Source organism: Pseudophryne corroboree, chromosome 7 (assembly GCF_028390025.1).
Source record: "Pseudophryne corroboree isolate aPseCor3 chromosome 7, aPseCor3.hap2, whole genome shotgun sequence".
Classification (NCBI taxonomy): domain Eukaryota; kingdom Metazoa; phylum Chordata; class Amphibia; order Anura; family Myobatrachidae; genus Pseudophryne; species Pseudophryne corroboree.
The window spans coordinates 249,749,128-249,768,625 of NC_086450.1; the positions used below are offsets into that span (position 1 = coordinate 249,749,128).

Consider the following 19,498-nt stretch of genomic DNA (forward strand, 5'->3'; position numbering starts at 1 on the left):
TGCAGCCCTAAAGAAAAGCTGTTTCAAGAAGAAAGACATTTGAAGGCTTCAAGTGCTTCAGCTGTGTATGGATGTCAGTCAGACATCCCCTGCTGGAGCTCCATCACTACCCCAGCAGCACTGTATTTTCCCTCGCCCTGGTTGCCGGGTAATTACAGCGGAGGCTCCGGTGTTCTTCTAGTCAGTCACACGCTTGCCGCTGTCCTCCCAGATCGCGTGGCCGCATACAGGGGGAGGTAAGGGGTCTCTTAGGCCCACTATAATCGCGATCCAGCGCGGCCGGTGGGAGGCGGGCCGCGCGCTGGCGTGGACACTGTAAGGGGCAGGTGCTCCACTAGCCACCAGGGCACTGGACACAGGTCGGTTTTCTTCATAAAACCATTTGTTTGACTGCCCGAAGCGCCTGGCGGGGATGCCAGCACGGGGGATAAGGCCTGACCTGTAGCACCTCCCCCCAGCACCAGTGCGCAATTTAGGCAAATGTTCCCGCCCTGGAGCTGCATATCTCTCCCTCACTCCCTGTCAGCCGCCATTACACGGAGCTGCGCTTTTCCTGGGACTGCTTGGGCAAATCCTCCTCTGTAAAGCCGCCTGCACGTCAGCGCTGTGCATTTTACAGGACACTTAAGTATTCTACCTCTCAGTGGACAGTGTTAGTTAAGAAAGAGGGCATACAGACATGGTTGTGTGGTACAAACACCCTGTGATATACATCCAATGTTTGCTGTGTTTTGCTATATCTACTGTTTATATATAGCTCTACTGAGTATTACTTTGTATTGCTAGTCCAGTGCAGTCTTATTGTATGTTATAATTTCTACATTGTACATTGTGACTTTCTGTGTGTGTGCATGTAGCTGTTGAGTGGCTGCCATTTTGTGTATTTAGCTCAGCCTGCTACCCCTATATTCTGTAACCTGAGGGTGCTAAGTGCGTCAGGTTTATTAGACTATATAGGTGTTTCACAGGATATAGTTACTGTGTATTTTTCTCTGTGATTTCTGGTCACCATATATCTCTTGGGTTCCCGGTTTGTGCTGATAACACTACACTGGGAGTTGTTGCTAGATATAGTGCTGCTAATATTGTTCTAGGTTGCCTGATATTAAGCTTCTCATTATGTCAGCTGCAAGGGGCAACGGAACTGGGGCTGATCCCACATTGAGTGGTGGTGCTGCTGCAGTCTCATTTGAGGAAAACACATGGCAGCAGAGAGTTCAGGTTCTGGGGGTTCTTTGCCCCCCAGTGGGTTTGTAGCAACGGGGGTCCACAATGACCCACCCTGAGCTACCTTCTCCACATTATTAAAATAATAAGCTGGTAACTAAATTTACGCCCCCTGTGGGACCGCCTGTGCCAGTACAGCAGTTTATGGTCCCTACAGTCAATCCGTCATGGGCAGATCAGATCTCATCACAGTTACTGCTCTTGAACCAATCACTGACTAAAAAGAAGTCTAACTCTCTCTCTTGCCTAAGACTAAGGCATCTTGTAAACTTCCTCACAATCCACCACCGTTTCAGACACTTCCTCTGATGAGGATGGCGCATACACTGACCCCACAGACACTGACTCTGATGCTTCAGATGGGGAGGGACGGTCCCAGGTGGATGTCCCTGATTTGATTGAGGCTATCAGGCTGATTCTTCAAATTTCTGATAAACCTGAACCTGAGCCTGTGCCTAAACATCCGGACAGATTTAAACGTAAGAAAGTGGTTAAAAAGCGTTCTCAACACCTGGCTGACATACGTCAGGAATCCTGGGAAAATCCAGGAACAAAGTTCACGCCTCATAAGAAAATGTTGGCTTGCTACCTTCTCTGCGGAGCTATGTAAAAATTGGGAAACTCCTCCGCCTGTAGGTTCTCATGTGGCACGGATGGTAGTTTCCTGAGCTCTTCCAGTGTCTACCGTCACCTCTCTGAAGGAACCAACGGATAGACGTGTGGATGGTTGTGTAAAGGCAATTTACACCCTAACAGGGGGTGTGCATAGGCCAACCATTGCAGCGACATGGGCTGCTGAAGCTGTTGAAGCATGGGCTCAGGAGCTGGAGGTGGAGCTACCTTCCAACGCGTCTGATCATGCTAGACAATGTCTCTCATATATTACCACGGCTTCTCATTATCTTAAGGAGGAGGCTTCCGATGCCGGGGTGCTGGCGGCCAAGTCTGCGACTACGTCCATATTAGCTCGACGTATCCTTTGGTTGAGATCCTGGTCTGTGGATCTGGATTCTAAGAAAACCCTGGAGGTACTTCCTTTCAAGGGAGACGTTCTTTTCGGAGAAAACCTCAATAAGATCGTGGCTGACTTAGCTTCTGCTAAAACGGCTTGCCTACCGAGTACGGCGCCGAAGGCTAAAAGTACTTTCTCTCGCTCCTTTCGTCCTCCAGGAAAGGCAAAAGTGCAGGCGTACCAAGCTCGTACTTCCACACCTGCTAAACCCAGACCCAAGCGGGCCTGGGCTGCCCGTCAGCCTGCTTCCAAAACAGACAAGCCTGCCGCATGATGGGGTGGGCCTCCCTCTGGGAGATCCCATGGTGGGGGGCCGAGTTCTAGGATTTCCCTGGCAATGGTTGAAAACCACTTCCGATGCCTGGGTACGGGAAGTCATCACTCGAGGTTACGCCGTATCCTTCAAGAATCGTCCCCCTCATCGATTTTGCCTGACAGATGTCCCTTCGGATCCGGTGAAGGCAAATACTCTTCATTCGGTGGTACAGTTCCTCCTGGACACAGAAGTGGTAGTACAGGTGCCTCTTGCTCAGAGAGGCAAAGGGTACTATTCACCGCTGTTTCTAGTCCCGAAACCGAACGGGTCCTCGCAGCCCATTCTCAATCTCAAGTATTTGAACAAGTATGTGAGGGTCTCCAAGTTTCATATGGAAACTCTACACTTTATTGTTCTGGCCTTGGAGCCTGGGGACTATATGGTCTCCCTGAACATACAGGATGCCTACCTATATTCCTATTGCAATGTCACATCAGTAGTACCTGAGGTTTGCGGTGGGCAACCTTCATTACCAGTTTCGGGTGTTACCTTTTGGTTTGGCCACGGCTCTGCGGGTATTCACCAAAATCATGGCGGTAATGACGGCTTTGCTACGCCGTCAGGGGATCAGGATCCTCCCGTATCTAGTCGACTTGCTGATCCTGGCAAATTCCCCAGAAATTCTTTTGGATGTGACAATCCAGTTTATGAAAACTCACGGGTGGCTCATCAACTGGAAGAAATCTTCCCTGGTCCCTGCTCAGAGCATGGTACGCCTGGGGGCATTGTTGTACACTCACAACCAGCGGTTGTTCTTGTCTCAGGAGAAGATCCTGAAACTTCAGGACAAGATTTGATGCTTCCTATGTCGTCCGCAAGTGTCGATACATTTGGCAATGCAAGTACTGGGTCTCATGGTGTCGGCCTTCGACATGGTGGATTACGCTCAATTCCATTCCCACCCTCTACAGAAGTTGATTCTGGCCAAGTGGGATGGCCTGCCTCACTGGATCAGGTCTCATATGATCTCTTTGTCTCTGGAGGTCCGTCTGTCACTGAGCTGGTGGCTTCAGGACCACCGATTGAGCGGGGGTCGTCCCTTCTGGATCTCCAACTGGGTCCTTCTGACGACGGATGCCAGTCTGAGGGGTTGGGCCGCGGTGTTGGAGCAACCCTCCCTTCAGGGTCGGTAGACCAAGGAGGAGTTTCTCCTCCCGATTAACATTTTGGAACTGCGGGCGGTATTCAATGCACTGAACCTGACCCAGCATTTGATACAGAACAGACAGTACAATCAGACAATGCCACCACGGTGGCGTACATAAATCATCAGGGCGGCCCTCGAAGCCGCATGGCGATGAGGGAAGTATCAAGGATTCTTCAATGGGTGGAACGCCATCTGCCAGCCATATCGGCAGTGTTCATTCCGGGGATCCTCAACTTGGGAGGCTGACTTTCTCAGTCGTCAGGACGTACACGCCAGAGAGTGGAGCCTTCATCCAGAAGTATTTCAACTCCTCGTGGACAAGTAGGGCCTTCCAGATATGGACTTGATGGCGTCTCGACACAATCACAAGGTTCCGGTCTTCGAAACAAGGACAAGGGATCCTCAAGCGGTGTTTGTAGACGCACTGGCAATCCCATGGAGCTTTCAGCTACCATATGTGTTCCCTCCGGTGTCAGTCCTGCCCAGAGTACTAAGGAAGTTCAAACAAGGAGGAGGAATCCTGCTTCTGATCGCTCCGGCGTGGCCCAGACGGCACGGGTTCTCAGATCTACAGGGTCTCTCGATAGAGCGTCCCCTTCTACTTCCACAATGACCAGACCTCGTTCATGGCCCTTGTGAATACCAGGATTTGGCCCGACTGGCTTTGACGGCGAGGCTCTTGAAGCTTCCGTCTTGAGGGTCAACGGTTTTTCTGAGGCGGTCATTCATACTACTGTATTTTGAGGGCCCGTAAGCCAGCTTCTGCTCGGATTTACCATAGGGTCTGGAATTCTTACTTTTCTTGGTGCGCATCTAACAATCATGATGCTTACAAGTTTAGTACGGCCAAACTTTTCGCCTTCCTACAACAGGGCCTGGACTTAGGCCTTCGTCTGGCATCCCTCTAGGTTTACAGTTCTGCCTTGTCTGTATGGTTTCAGAAAAAGATTGCTACCCTGCCTGATGTTCATACTTTCACTCAGGGGGTGTTACGGATTCAACCTCCTTATGTACCACCAGTGGCCCCTTGGGATTTGTCAGTGGTTCTGGAGGCCTTGCAGGAGTATCCTTTTGAACCTCTTGCGTCTGCAGATCTTAAGTGGCTTTCCCTTAAGGTTTTGTGTTTGCTTGCTATTGCCTCTGCTAGAAGGGTCTCGGACTTAGTTGCCTTATCCTGTAAGTCCCCCTTTCTGATTTTTCACCGTGACCGGGCGGTTCTTATAATGCGCCCTGGTTATTTGTTTAAGGTGGTGTCTACCTTCTACCTTAACCAGGAGATTGTGGTTCCAGCCTTTAGTTTTCCTGAGTTGTCCTCCAAAGAGCGGTCTTTGGATGTGGTACGGGCTCTCCGTATCTATGTGAAGAGAACTGCCTCCGTTAGGAAGTCTGATTCTCTCTTTGTGCTGTTTGGATTTCACAAACGTGGCTGGCCTGCTAACAAGCAGACCTTGGCCAAATGGATTAGAATGGCAATTGCACATGCTTATGTACAGACTGGTCTGCCAGCTCCTGCTACCATCAAAGCCCATTCTACTCGGTCTGTTGGACCTTTTTGGGCGGCCCACCGTGATGCGACTCTTGAACAATTGTGCAAGGCGGCTACGTGGTCCTCAGTGAACACGTTCATAAGGTTCTATGCCTTCGATACTTCCGCCTCCCAGGATGCTTCCTTTGGACGTCGGGTTCTTGTGTCCGCTACAGTGCGTCCCCTCCCATAAGTAACTGCTTTAGGACATCCCCGATGTTCATCCTTGTGGAGCCCAGTGTACCCCGCAGCAGAAAACAAGATTTATGGTAAGAACTTACCGTTGTTAAATAGCTTTCTGCGAGGTACACTGGGCTCCACAAGGCGCCCACCCTGACGCACTTTGCTTCTTTGGGTTGGTATGGCATTAGCCGCTGACACCCTCTCCTGTCGCGAGTGTAATGTGTGTGTGGCTTCTAGCGACTGTTGTCTCTGTTACCTGCTACTGCATTGGACTGGTTAACGAAAACTGAGCTCCTGTGCACGGAGGTAGGGTTATAGAGGAGGTGGCACTATGCATCTTGGGAACAGTCAAAGCTTTGAGCCTGTTGGTGCCTCAGATCAAGATCCTACTCTACACCCCAGATGTTAATCCTTGTGGAGCCCAGTGTACCTCGCAGAAAGAGATTTAACAACGGTAAGTTCTTACCATAAATCTTGTTATCTAATGTAATATTGAAACTAAGAGACTTGCTACATTTTAAAACCATACTGCTGTGTAACTGGTGCCCTGACATCTTGTTGGTCTCATCAGGCGATTTAAAAAAAAATATATTCAGATTTGAACGGTCATTAAGTTTCTTAAGTTTACACTTTACTGCACTAATGAGTGAGTGGTGACTTGGCACGTACACCTGCAAAGACACAAAACTGATTTCCTCATCAACAAGCTTTTTTAAGTTAATTGTGTTTTTTTAGAAATCTGTTTTTATATTTTTGTCCGTGGTTTTGAAATGTTAACTTCCTCAAAACATCACGTTTATGCCTATTAAAATTGGGATTTTTTTTTTTTTATTATTGAAATCTTTTATTCCTGTCCTGAAGAAATGTGAAATTTATGTATTGCAAATCCTTAGAAATAAAAAGTGACATATATGGTGGTATTACTTGACCTGCTTTATCTTGTACATTTTATGCCACTTACTGTATATATTTTAAAAATTTTGTGTTTCTAGGTTCCAGTCTGAGAGAGAAAGTGGGGACAGGAATTTTGCTATTGGATATTACTTAAAAGAGAAAAAGGTTTCTAATTTTTTATTCTTTCAAATTCCATGTTCTTTAAATAATTTACAGTTTACTGTGCATTTAAATTTATATTATTTATATATATATATATATATATATATATACACATGTTTCTATGTATAATATTTGTTTAAATGGCATGAATAATTAACTTAATTCTAATAGTAAATTGTTAATGGTTTTCTTTACTTTTTGTTTTAAATCACAGTGTTTTCCAGAGAACACTGATATGGTTGGAACCTTAGATTTTTATTTCCAGGTAAGAAAGTTGATTCTTCTAATATTTAAGACATTTGTAAGTAATGGCTAAGGCTTCACAGGAGTTGTTGTTTTTTTGTTTTTTTTTACTGACATATAGAACATTATAATAATGCAGTCTCTAAGGACACTTTGCTGGTTGGTCAGTGTGTGTAAGTACATCACAGGCATACAGTCTCCACCCTCCACATCAGTCACATGGAAATTGACTCTGGGCCTAATTCAGACTTGATTGCTCCTCTGCGAATTTGCAGAGGTTTGCGATAGGATACTCGCCGCCCAGACAGAGTGAAATTCCGCCTCATGCAAGTCTGTATACGCTGTGCGAAAAAGCTTTTCAAAAGCCGGTCAGCTGCAAATCCGTTCCCGACTCACTCACTGTCGAATGTTTTTTCCAGTCTGTGCATAGCCCAGGACTTATCCTACAGAGCAAAAGAAACAGACTGATCTGGCCAGAGCTGACATCACACACCCTCCCTAAAAATGTTTGGGAACGCTTGCGATTTTCCTGACACTCCCAGAAAACGTCCAGTTACCACCCCCCAAATGTCTGCTTCCTGTTTGGCCTCGCGCATGCACATTATGATCTGTACGCATGCACAGTTGTTCGATAATCGTCTGCCTAGCAAATTCGCACAACAGCGATCAGGTCTGAATTACCCCCTCAGGTAGGTGTGAATTGCTTTCTGGAACGCTATTACACATTGCACCTGCAGTACATTGTGGATTAGAGGTGCGCAAAAATAATTAACATGCACTGTATCTATCCAGATGTCCTCAGTGCCCTGCCAGTAGTATTTGTCACTAGGTATGCACTCATCAAGGGGTGACTGACTCTGCAGGGGACTGTTTTAGGCCTGGCTGTCTAGTTTTATGAGCGCCTGCCCTTGACATAGCACTGTTCGACTCCTCCATCAACGTAACATGAATGCATCGGAGGATTAGTTGGAGAACAATGGTCAGACCATTCGAAAAACATGTATCCCTTTTCAGACAACAATTATTAGAGCACATTTAAATATTTACATATATTATATACTAGCAGAATAGCTATCTTCGTTTCTCTTCAGACTGTACAAAAAACTACCTTGATCATGATTATATAAATTTTATGTTGTTAATGCTTTCATTAACTCTTTAGTGTAGGTTAGTTTGTAGCAATTAAAAAAACAATACCGAGTTCCACCAGTCTGCTATAATGGACCAGTCATTTACTGGTCCATTATTGTGTGCTGGGCATATATTTAATGTTTTGCAATCACCTGTAATGGACTAATAAATTGATTTGAGCAATTTGCCATTTTGGGTATCACGGTTAGTTTGTATCCATGTAAGTGTATAAATGCAGTCATTATATCAGTAAGTACACTAGCCTTCAGTTACATTAATTGCTCTCCATAAATTAGGTTGTGCTGGTCTGTTTAATCAGTCTAAAATTATTAAGCTATTTTCATTATCAAATATTATTCTTAAGTTGTGTGTGATACTCATATAGACTGTAGTTTTGGTTATAACCAGCAGAGTTTTCCCTTAAACCAAACACCTTTTATAATTGTTTATATTACCATGCTAATTGTTTTGTTTTTCTATGCAGTTGTGCTCCATTGAAGTGACTTGTGAATCTGCCAGTGTAATGGCAGCAACATTGGCTAATGGTGGCTTCTGTCCAATAACAGGCGAAAGAGTGCTGAGCCCAGAAGCAGTGAGGAACACTCTAAGCTTAATGCATTCATGTGGGATGTATGACTTCTCAGGGCAATTTGCTTTTCATGTAAGAGACTGTTAGAAGTAAACATGTGTATATTTGTAGAATTATTTTAGATTATTTTTGTTTATTTTGTCATGATGATAATATATGATACATACATGACAATACCAATGCATATTGTTATAACCAGGACTGGCTTTAGACTAATTGGTGCCCTGAGCAGAATCTTGGTGAGGTTTCTTTTGTGATTGATGCTGGACCAATGGCAAAGTATGCTTTCACATGCATCATTTGCATACCTATTTCACAAACTACCCTCGTACATCATTGGTGCGAGACTCTGCCAGTGTCGGTCTTAATTTTTGCGTCCTTTTTTGACGAAAATGCTTCTTAATCTCGGTGCGATGCAGCTAGGACACACAAGTAGATTAAATTGCTGCTGATTAAATTGTAGATCTGTGTGTGACTGAGTTGCTGAATCTGTATACAAAGTGCAACAATATAGCAGTAGCAGCTTTTTTCCAATACATATTCTGTTGTGCTATGTATTCAGACTCAATGGGGGTCATTCCGAGTTGATCGCTAGCTGCCGTTGTTCGCTGCGTAGTGATCAGGGGCAAAAACGGCTAATCTGCGCCTGCGTATGCACCGCAATGTGCACGCGCGACGTACGGGTACAAAGAGCATCGTGGTTTTGCACAGGTTCTAGCGAAGCTTTCAGTCGCACAGCTGATCGCAAGGAGATTGTCAGGAAGAGGGCGTTTCTGGGTGTCAACTGACCGTTTTCTGGGAGTGTTTGGAAAAACGCAGGCGTGGCCGGGCGGGTATCTGACGTCATTACCGTGTCACTCGTCGCAGCAATCATCACACAGGATAAGTATCTACATGGCTGGTCCTGTTTTGCACAAAATGTGTTTGCAGGCGCTCTGCTACACAAGCGTTCACACGGCTGCAAAAAACTGCTAGCGATCGATCAACTCGGAATGACCCCCAATATGCGAGTGCCGCACATCAAATTAATCAATACAGTCCTGGTGCATCCTAGTTACATTGAGTTGTGACTAAAGGTGCATACACACGGTGTGATATTGACTATCTACGATTTTGACTTTGTGATTTCCACTGAACTGCGCGAGGCCCTGAACCACCGATATTGACTATCTTTAATTAAGATTTTGACACTAAGATTTTGAGTAAGTGCCAATTTTTACTATACCATGTACTAGATTGAACACAATATAGTCAAGATTGACTTGCCTGCACAGTCTATCTTTTCTTGTGATACTGACATTACGGGAGCGCGCATCGGTATCGCAAACTGTATACACACGGTACGATGTGCACTAACTTCCTTACGATTTTGACTATATAGTCAAAATCGTAAGGTTACATCGCACTGTGTATGCACCTTAAGGCGCATTTTCTGACAAAAAAGATGCCTGACGATAGAGTTGCACGGGAACCTGGCGGCTCACTTGCGCCAGGCATCACACGCTGCGTGGCATATTGAGGTTAGATTTATGAGGACACATCTGTATAGCCATATTCCCTGTTGTCAGAAAGTTTGGACAGCATATTATTGGTACTTACCATCCTTTGCACTAAGGACTTTCCTTCTGTCTGCTCACTCTCCGCAAAATCTGCCTATTTTCAGGCAGTGCAGTTGTTGGTCCAGCACTGAACTTCAACAGCCAATTGGAGTTCAGAACAGTCCATGATAGAAGTGGCTGATAGCTGTACAGAGTAGGGATGGCCTTCGGGTTATCCATCGATGGTCACCATCGCTAGTATTAATGGTACCATTGATGGATAACCTCCATGGTGTAAAACCCTTTGAGGTTACCCCTGCATTTCTGTATAATGAAATGCAGGCCAATCAGAGTCAGGGGGTGTGGCTTTGTGGGTGTCAGGGAGGGGCTAAACGCAGTGCCCTGACACTGAGATTAAAAATAAATAAATATTCGGTAGCAGTGAACCATCGATGGTGGGAAACCATCTGCTTCCCCCCCATCAATGGTAAAAGTATTCGACATCGGTCATCAACCATCGATGAATTAGAATTATCGATGGTCGATGACCATCCCTGGTACAGAAGGAAGAGGGATCTTGTACTGGGGGATTTGTTTTTTATTTCTCTTACATCCTAGAGGATACTGGGGTCCATTTAGTACCAGGGGGCATAGACGGGTCCACTAGGAGCCGTGGACACTTTAAGAATTTGATAGTGTGGGCTGGCTCCTCCCTCTATGCCCCTCCTACCAGACTCAGTTTAGAAAATGTGCCCGGAGGAGCCGGTCACGCTGAAGGAAGCTTCTGAAGAGTTTTCTGCATTTATTTTCTCTGTTTGTTATTTTCAGGCAGGGCTGGTTGGCACAAGCCTGCCTTCTTCGTGGGACTTAGGAAGGGGAATGGCCCAACCTCTTGAAGGGTTAATGGTCCCGTTCCCAGCTGACAGGACACTGAGCTCCTGAGGGAACTATTCGCAAGCCCCACCACGGCGAGCGTACATTCCCACAGCACGCCACCACCCCTAACAGAGCCAGAAGAATTAAGAGTGGTGAGTACTGAGCCGGTGCCCTGGTTAGCGGGGCGCCGGCAATTATGGCGGCACGAGGGTACGGAGACGCACGGCTTCTAACTGGGGCGGAATGCGTCTCCAGTCACAGTACACAACTGCGTCTCAGTACACTGTACACAGTACCCAGACTGGCAATGCAGCCTTAAAACGGTTTCTCTCCATTTTAAGCACCAGATTCCTCAGCCAGTATAAAAAAAGCAGGAAGACTGCGTGCCATTGAAGGGGCGGGGCTTCACTATGACAGGATCCAGCAGCTCACCAGTGCCATTTTCCCTCTGCAGTGTACACAGATTCCTTATCTAGGGGGGATGTTGTCTTATTCCAGCATATACAGCAAACTTAATGGTGGAAGCCATAAAGGAAATAGGCGTACTTAACGCACGCACCACCGCTATGGCAGTGTCGACACGCAGGGGCTTGTGGCTACGCCAATGGACTGCTGACACGGACTCCAGGAAAAGCGTGGAAGGCCTACCATTCACAGGAGAGGCCTTGTTCGGAGATGAACTAGACAAATGGATCTCCGCAGCTACTGCGGGTAAGTCTACGTATCTTCCTTCCGCAGCCCCCCCAACCAAGAAGACTTATTCAGCTTCTAAGTTACAGTCCTTTCGGACGGCCAAGTTCAAGGGCAAATCCAGAGGTGCTTCTACGTCCTCCAGCAGCGCAAGAGGTAAACCACGCAAACCAGCAACTGCAGGTGCTCAGGAACAGAGCTCAGGCTCTGCTTCCTCAAAGATTTTAGCATGACGTTGGACCGCAATGCCTGGAGGGCTGTCAGGTGGGAGCCCGTCTACAATACTGGTCAGATCTGGTCAAATTCGTGCCAGGATCCCTGGGCCATAGATCTTACTTCCCAGGGCTACAGACTGGAGTTCCAAGAGCTCCCACCTCACAGATTTTTCAAATCAGGCTTGCCAGTTTCACAAGAGCCAAGTATAACTTTACAGCATGCCATCCAAAAACTGGTACAGACTCAAGTCATTGTTCCAGTTCCACCTCATCTACTAAACAAGGGGTACTATTTCAACTTGTTCGTAGTACCGATTCTTCAGTAAGACCTCAAGTCTTTGAACCCATACTTACCAGTGTTCAGATTCAAGATGGAGTCTCTGAGAGCTGTGATCTCCGGTCTGGAGGATTGGGAATTCCTAGTGTCTCTGGTTATCATATTCCGATCTGGCCGCCTCATCAGGCTTATCTACGGTTTGCACTGCATGACTGCACTATCAGTTCCAGGCCCTTCCATTTGGTCTCTCCACAGCACCGAGGGTATTCACCAAGGTGATGGCAGAGATGATGTTTCTACTCCGCAAACAGGGAGTGAACATAATTACGTACCTGGACGATCTCCTGATAAATGCGCCATCCAGGGAGAGGTTGCTGGACAGCATTGCTCTCTCAACCAAACTCCTCCAGGATCACGGGTGGATGCTGAAACTTCAGAAATCTCACCTAGAGCCAACACGGAGGCTCCCATTCCTGGGAATGATACTGGACACGTAGTCACAAAAGGTGTTCCTTCCGTTGGAAAAGGCATTGGTAATCCAGTCGATGGTTTGGGATGTCCTGAAGCCAACCCGGGTGTCGGTGCATCTGTGCATTCGCCTTCTGAGGAAAATGGTGGCCTCTTACGAGGCACTTCAATATGGAAGGTTTTACGCAAGACCCTTCCAGCTCGATCTGTTGGACAAATGATCCGGATCGCATCTTCGCATGCACCAGAGGATCCGTCTGTCGCAAAAGGCCAGGATCTCCCTTCTGTGGTGGCAACAGTCTTCTCACCTCGTCGCAGGACGGAGGTTCGGAATTCAGAACTGGATTCTGTTAACCACAGATGCAAGCCTCAGAGGTTGGGGAGCAGTCACTCAGGGGGTGCAGTTTCAGGGAAGATGATCAAGTCAGGAAGTCATCCTTCCAATCAACATTCTGGATCTCAGGGCCATATACATACAATGCCCTTCTGCAGGCCTCACATCTTCTTCAAGATCGGGCAATTCAGGTCCAGTCGGACAATGTGACGGCAGTAACGTACATAAACCGACAGGGCGGAACAAAAAGTAGAGCAGCAATGTCAGAGATGTCAAGAATTCTCCTCTGGGCAGAAATAAATGCTGTGGCGTTGTCAGCTGATTTCATTCCGAGAGTAGACAACTGGGAAGCAGACTTCCTTAGCAGACATGACCTGCACCAGCGGGAGTGGGGCCTTCACCCGGAAGTGTTCAGGTGCTTGACAAGTCGATGGGGATATCCACAGATCGACATGATGGCCTCTCGTCTCAACAAGAAGCTCAGGTGGTATTGTTCCAGGCCAAGAGACCCACAGGCGATAGACTCACTGACAACTCCATGGGTCTATCAGATGGTGTACGTGTTTCCTCCACTTTCTCTGATCCAAAGAATTCTAAAACAAATAGAAAGGGAAAAGGTTCAAGCAATACTCATTACTCCGGACTGGCCAAGAAGGGCCTGGTATGTGGACCTTCTGGAGATGCTCCTCGAAGACCCGTGGCCTCTACCTCTTCATGAGGATCTTCTGCAACAGGGCCTGTTCAGCTATCAGGACCTATCGCGGCTACGTTTGACGGCATGGAAGTTGAACGGCTGATTCTAGCCAGGAGAGGGATCCCTAACAAGGTTATCCCGACTATGATCCAAGCCAAGAAGAAATACGTCTATTGGTGTAAGAGCAGAAATTATTCTGCGGTAGAATTTCACCTGGGACTTTTCCTGCTTTTTCAGCAGGCAGGCGTGGATATGGGCCTGCGTCTGGGCTCCATAAAAGTACATATTTCGGCCTTGTCCATTTTCTTTCAGAAACAATTGGCTTCTCTCCCTGAGGTCCAGACATTCTTGAAAGGTGTTCTGCACCTCCAACCTCCCTTTGTGCCTCCCATGGTGCCTTGGGATCTCAATGTGGTGCTGCAGTTCCTCCAATAAGACTGGTTTGAACTGTTACAGGAGGTGGACGTAAAATATCTTACGTGGGGGGGCATGGCCTAACAGGCAAAGGAGCATAACGTGTTTAACTGGAGCTCCTACCTTGTTTCATCTTTTGGCCCATTTACCATGCACCCTCGGTTTCCTGCCTCCCCAATCCTGCTCCTTACTGCTTCATGGCGCCGTGGAGCTCGATTGCTGTTCCGGGGAGCGTCTTCTCTCGCTCCCGCAGGTTGCGGCCTTCTCCACCACAGAACCTGAGACTTGAGTTGCTGTGCCGGCCGCCGGAGACTACCAGGACGCTGTGGTCCGAAACACTCACGCCAGCAGGGCTTGCCGCGGCTGTCTGGCACTGCTGCCCCCCTCTACTGCTCCACTGCTGCCCCGTCACTGTCTGCAGCGGGGTGATCGTGGACACGGAGACCCGCCGTAGCACCGCTCATCCAGAGCCTCGGATCCCGGCGGCCATCTTGGCTGCAGCTCCCGCCAGCTCTCAGCAGTTTCCCCCGCAGGTGTCCTCCTCTGCTGCTGGCCAGTGTCCTGCCCCCCTCTGCCCCATCTGAGTATTACTGCTGGGAAGGAGCCTTTGCAGAGCCAGGAGGAGCCACCTGGAGTATCCCCGCGGATTACAATCTATCACCTCCCTTGACGCCATAGCCTGGTTTGGAACCTGGCAGCTGCCTTTCACACACTCCTGTGGATTTCTAGTCACCCAGCCGGTGGCCCCAGGGATCCGTGACTCTTTCCTATCTCCAGTGCAGTCTTCGTGGGAGCCATCCCCTCCACCCTCCTCAGCAAGTGGTGAGTCCCTTTAAAAGTGACTATGTTGCCATCTCTGCGCCGCACTGGAGTCTGTCCTCCGGCTGTCCGCGGCCTTCCCGTCCCCCAACAGCCGTGACCTCGAGTTAGAGGTGCCCCCAACGCGGACTGCCGGGACACACTGGATGCGGTCACCGGGCCTCCGGACGGCCGCATAGACCCCCGCTACACTCAATCTGGTGCCCGCTGCCTTCCACAGCTCCCGTTGCCGCTCCTACAGCCCAGACCAAGCTCCTACCTGCCCTGGTGTCGCCGGGAGGCTCCTGTGCTCCGGCGGCCATTGCTTCTCCTCTACTGCAGGACTGTCATCTGGCTTGGGAGGTGTCCTGGTCACTGGCTGGACAGTGGCCAGGCCTCACCTTGCTGCTGTGCTCCCTGCATTGGCCCTGGAGAGGGGTGAGTAACCAAGGGGCAGCATATACATATTTTTTTTCACTGCTGAAGAGGCCGTGCTCCCATATCTCTGGCAGTCACTAATTCTGACTATCTGGCTCCCTCTTGTGGTGGATAGACCCAATTGCACTGGGACTTTCAATTAGCAATATCTACTTGACCCTGCCTGTCTCTTCATACCATACAGAGCTCCCATAGAGTCGAAGAATTTTTGTCCTGCATTACTGCAGCCCCTCCTGGCCCTGAGCCGAGCTGCTGGAGCAACCTCTCTACCTACTATCTTGCCATCTATCCCCACCTTATCGTCCTCACAAGATGCCTGAAGGAGGTAAAAAATCTCAGGGGTCTGACGTAACACCCTTCCTTATAAAAAAAAAAGGCACCCCTGCCAATAGTAGATTTGATATTCCTGAACACTCTCACAGTCACTCCGAATCTGAAGCCGACGATCTCACTCCCATCACCCGATGAGACTTCCTCTCTCTCCTCAAAGAGGTTAGAGATGTTAAGACCTCTGTCCCAGCCCTCCAGTCATTGAAGACCGACATTGCGGAGATTGGCTCCAGAACTGATCAACTTGAGAGGCGGGTGGAAGAGGTGGTGACGTTCCAACAATCAGTTGAGACCGACTTCCATCAAATGTGCCAGGATATTTCCCAATTACAGGAAGATCATGAGGACCAGGATAACTGCGCAAGAAGAAACAATTTGAGGATTCGTGGTATCCCTGAAGAGGTTGGAACGACCCACCTTGAACTTTACCTCAAGCGTCTCTTTACCCAGTTATCCCCTGACACTCCTGAAGATCACCTCCTTCTGGACCGTGCTCACCGAGCTTTGCGACCTCGCTCACAAGATTCTTCCCAACCCGGAGACGTCATCCTCAGAATGCATTATTTTACTGCGAAGGAGGCCATTATGAAAGAGGTTCGCTGACTGGGTTCTTTTTCCTTTGAGAATGTCCCCTTACAGATCTTCCAAGACCTATCCCCGCTCACCTTGGCCAAACGCAGAGACTTTAAACCCATTACCACTTTGCTCTCTCAACACAACGTCAACTACCGCTGGGGTTTCCCCTTTCGCATCCTGGTCTGGCGTCAAGGAAAACTGCTCACGGCCAGAACCCCATCTGAGGCCCAATTCTTATTGTCCAAACTAGGCATTCGTACCGAAGAAGGAGACTTCTCTGCTGTATTCCCACCCCCACGAACGCAGAGGAAGATGCCTCTGCCTCCCTGTTCGGAATGGTCTACGGTTCCAGCAGCAGTGGCCTCCTCAGCTCCGCCGCCGGTGACCTGACTTAGCGCCAGGTTTTCAGTTGTGTTACCTGATATCTCCTGTTATGACGATCTGTAATGGTCGTACTCTCTAGTCGGGGAGATGTCTATGTTTAGCTTTAACGTGTTCAGGCTCTATGAATTCTTCGTTTGTTTTACATCATTATGTTTCTAACATTTATTGCAATGTAATGCCCTGCTTTTTCTCTCCCTCCATACTTCTCATGTGCTCTTGCTCCATCTGCTCTTTAATCTTGCCTTCTGTTCTAGCCTTTTCCCTCAGGTTCACCAGGTGGGACTGTCTCTTATCTTTCGATACTCACACTGAGATGCATCGTTCGGATGCCTTGCTGCGCCCCCCTAGGGCTTTTAGCCCATTTAGCTGACCTAGGTGTCCTTCGGACACATAGCATCCCTTCCCCCTGTCAGCACCAACGGTCCTGGCCTCCACTGCCGGATGACCACCTAACCATCTCTTCCTTCCGGTCCCCTTCCTCCTCTCCTCTTCCGTTCCTTTTGACCACGTTGTCTCTTGCCTTCTATATCTCCTATTCACTTCTCGGCTTTTTCATGCTATCTCTACGGTTCAACACTTTTTCTATTTTGCCTGTTTCTCAGTTAGTTTCCCATGGGTCTTCGAGTCCTTTCTTTTAACGTAAAAGGGCCCAAAACGGGGAAAGCTCTTTGCTTCTCTTAAACTCCATAAGGGTGACCTGGTTTTTCTTCAGGAGACTCATTTCCTACACAACTCACATCCTGAATTATGTTTTAAGCCATACCCTGACTCCTTTCATGCATGCGATCATGCAGCTAGAAAAAAAGAGGCGTCGCAATCCTGATTGCTCGTCACCTCACCTTTGACCTTAATGATTCCCACACTGACAAAGAGTGCCGTTTTCTTATATTAGTGGGGAAACTTAATAATAAATTATGTACACTGGCTAACATATATGCCCCTAATCAACATCAAGAGTTGTTTTTCACCAAACTAGATACCCTCCTTACTCTATTTCGACAAGGAGAACTCATTCTCGCAGTAGATTTTAATTCTGTTTTAAATCCCACATTGGACCGCTCTGCTCCTGTACCCTCTGTCCCTTCATCGGACTCTCTCCGCTCTAGGTCCCTCCTCCGTCTCATGAAATCCCAGCTCATCTATGACTCCTGGAGGATGAAGGATCCATCTGCACGTGACTACACATTCTATTCCTCACCTAACAATTCATACTCCCGCATCGATATGATCCTACTCTGCTACAAATTTGCTTTGAATCTCCAATCTGCCCATATTCACCCACTTATCAGAGGTTCTGTCCCATCTTCGAGACCAGCTGTCTGATTACTTTGCTCTGAATGACTCCCCTGATATTTCTAGATCCACTCTTTGGTTGGCACATAAGGCAGTCCTCCGGGGGAACCTGATTAGCATGGCTTCTAAGACCAAAAAACAGTCCCTTACCCAGATTTTCAAACTCCGAACAGTTAAGGCGGAACTTGATCTTTTTCTCTCCAGACAAGTGGATAAACGTCTTAAATGGCTTTGCCAGTCTTTTTATGAGAAAGGGGACAAGGCTGACAAAATCCTGGTGACACGACTCCGATCTTCTAGGGCCAAACAAAATATCATATCAATTAGAGACCCCCACAACCACTTGGTTCATGATCCCGTTGCCATTAGGGCGCCTTTCAAGCCTACTACTGACATGTACAACCTCCCATCTCCCTCCCTTGCCTCACCCACTCTGTCCTGATCTCTTGCTTCCTCTCCAAATCTAACCTGCCCAAACTATCTCAAAATGCTATGAATCATCTTAACAGTGAGATGTCAGAGGAGGAAATAGCTCAAACTATAAAAACTAAAAAAAATTGGCAAATATTCTGGCCCAGATGGGTTTACAGCTTTGTATTATAAAAAATTATCTGATCTGCTCACCCCTCACCTCCAGTCCCTCTTCAATAAAGCGACCCCTTTCCTTTTGAGATGTTGGAAGCTAGATTTCTGGCGATCCCTAAGGAAGGCAAAGATTCACTTAACTTTGCTAGTTACCGACCTATTTCCCTCCTGAACCTGGACCTAAAATTATTTTAAAAAATCCTGGCTAACCGCCTAAACCCATATCTCCCATCCCTGATCCATTATGACCAGGTGGGGTTTATTCCAGGGCACCAGGCACGATACAATACCAGACGCGCAGTCGATCTTATCCATATCTCAAACTCCAGGGGCTCCCCTTCTATCATGCTCTCTTTATATGCTGAAAAAGCTTTTGATAGGATCTCCTGGAGTTTCCTGAAAACCGCTCTCGAGGCTTATGGCTTATCTGTTGTCTTTCTCACTTGTGTCCTGGCACTATACTCCTCACCCTCTGCTACGGTATTGATCAACGGCGTGCCGTCTGCCCCAGTCCACATCTCTAATGGTACACGGCAGGGATACCCTCTGTCCCCACTGATATTTACCCTTATAATTGAACCGCTTGCCTCCCAAATTAGATCCCATCAAGATATACATGGTGTACAAGAGGGCCGTACCAACCACAAAATTTCTCTCTTCGCGGACGATATTCTTCTCTCCATGGGGTAAATTTACTAAGATGGGAGTTCTATTTAAGATGGAATGTTGCCCATAGCAACCAATCAGATTCCAGGTATTATCTTCTAGAATGTGCTAGATAAATGAGAAGTAGAATCTGATTGGTTGCTATAGGCAACATCCCATCTTAAATAGAACTCCCATCTTAGTAAATTTCCGGCCATGACTCAACTGGCCATATCTCTCCCAAACCTATTCTCGGTCCTTCAATCTTATAGTCTTGTTCTGGGCTATAAGACTAACTACTCCAAGTCGGAGGCAATGCTACTCCATGTCTCCCCCGCTCTTCTTGCCTTGGAAAGAGATCTTGGACCTCCCCCGGAAGATGAGGACTGGGAAACATGAGACTGTGGATAGCTAAGAGCTCTATTGCAACCAATATCAAAGAGACAGCATACAAGATTTGCTATCGCTGGTACTATACTCCCGATAGACTCAATAAACTCTTCCTGTCCTCTTC

At 47.6% G+C, this 19,498-nt stretch overlaps 1 protein-coding gene across 6 annotated transcripts in view; it reads left to right on the forward strand.

Annotated features, from left to right (window-relative positions):
- Window positions 1-19,498, forward strand: part of LOC134945051 (glutaminase kidney isoform, mitochondrial-like) — a 1,232,451-nt gene that overhangs the window by 804,816 nt on the left and 408,137 nt on the right. For all 6 annotated transcript variants that reach the window (XM_063934082.1, XM_063934081.1, XM_063934084.1 and 3 more), the window contains 3 exons: window positions 6,403-6,469; window positions 6,681-6,731; window positions 8,325-8,501. In XM_063934082.1, coding sequence (XP_063790152.1) covers window positions 6,403-6,469; window positions 6,681-6,731; window positions 8,325-8,501 — 295 coding nt within the window. The remainder of the gene's footprint in view (window positions 1-6,402; window positions 6,470-6,680; window positions 6,732-8,324; window positions 8,502-19,498) is intronic.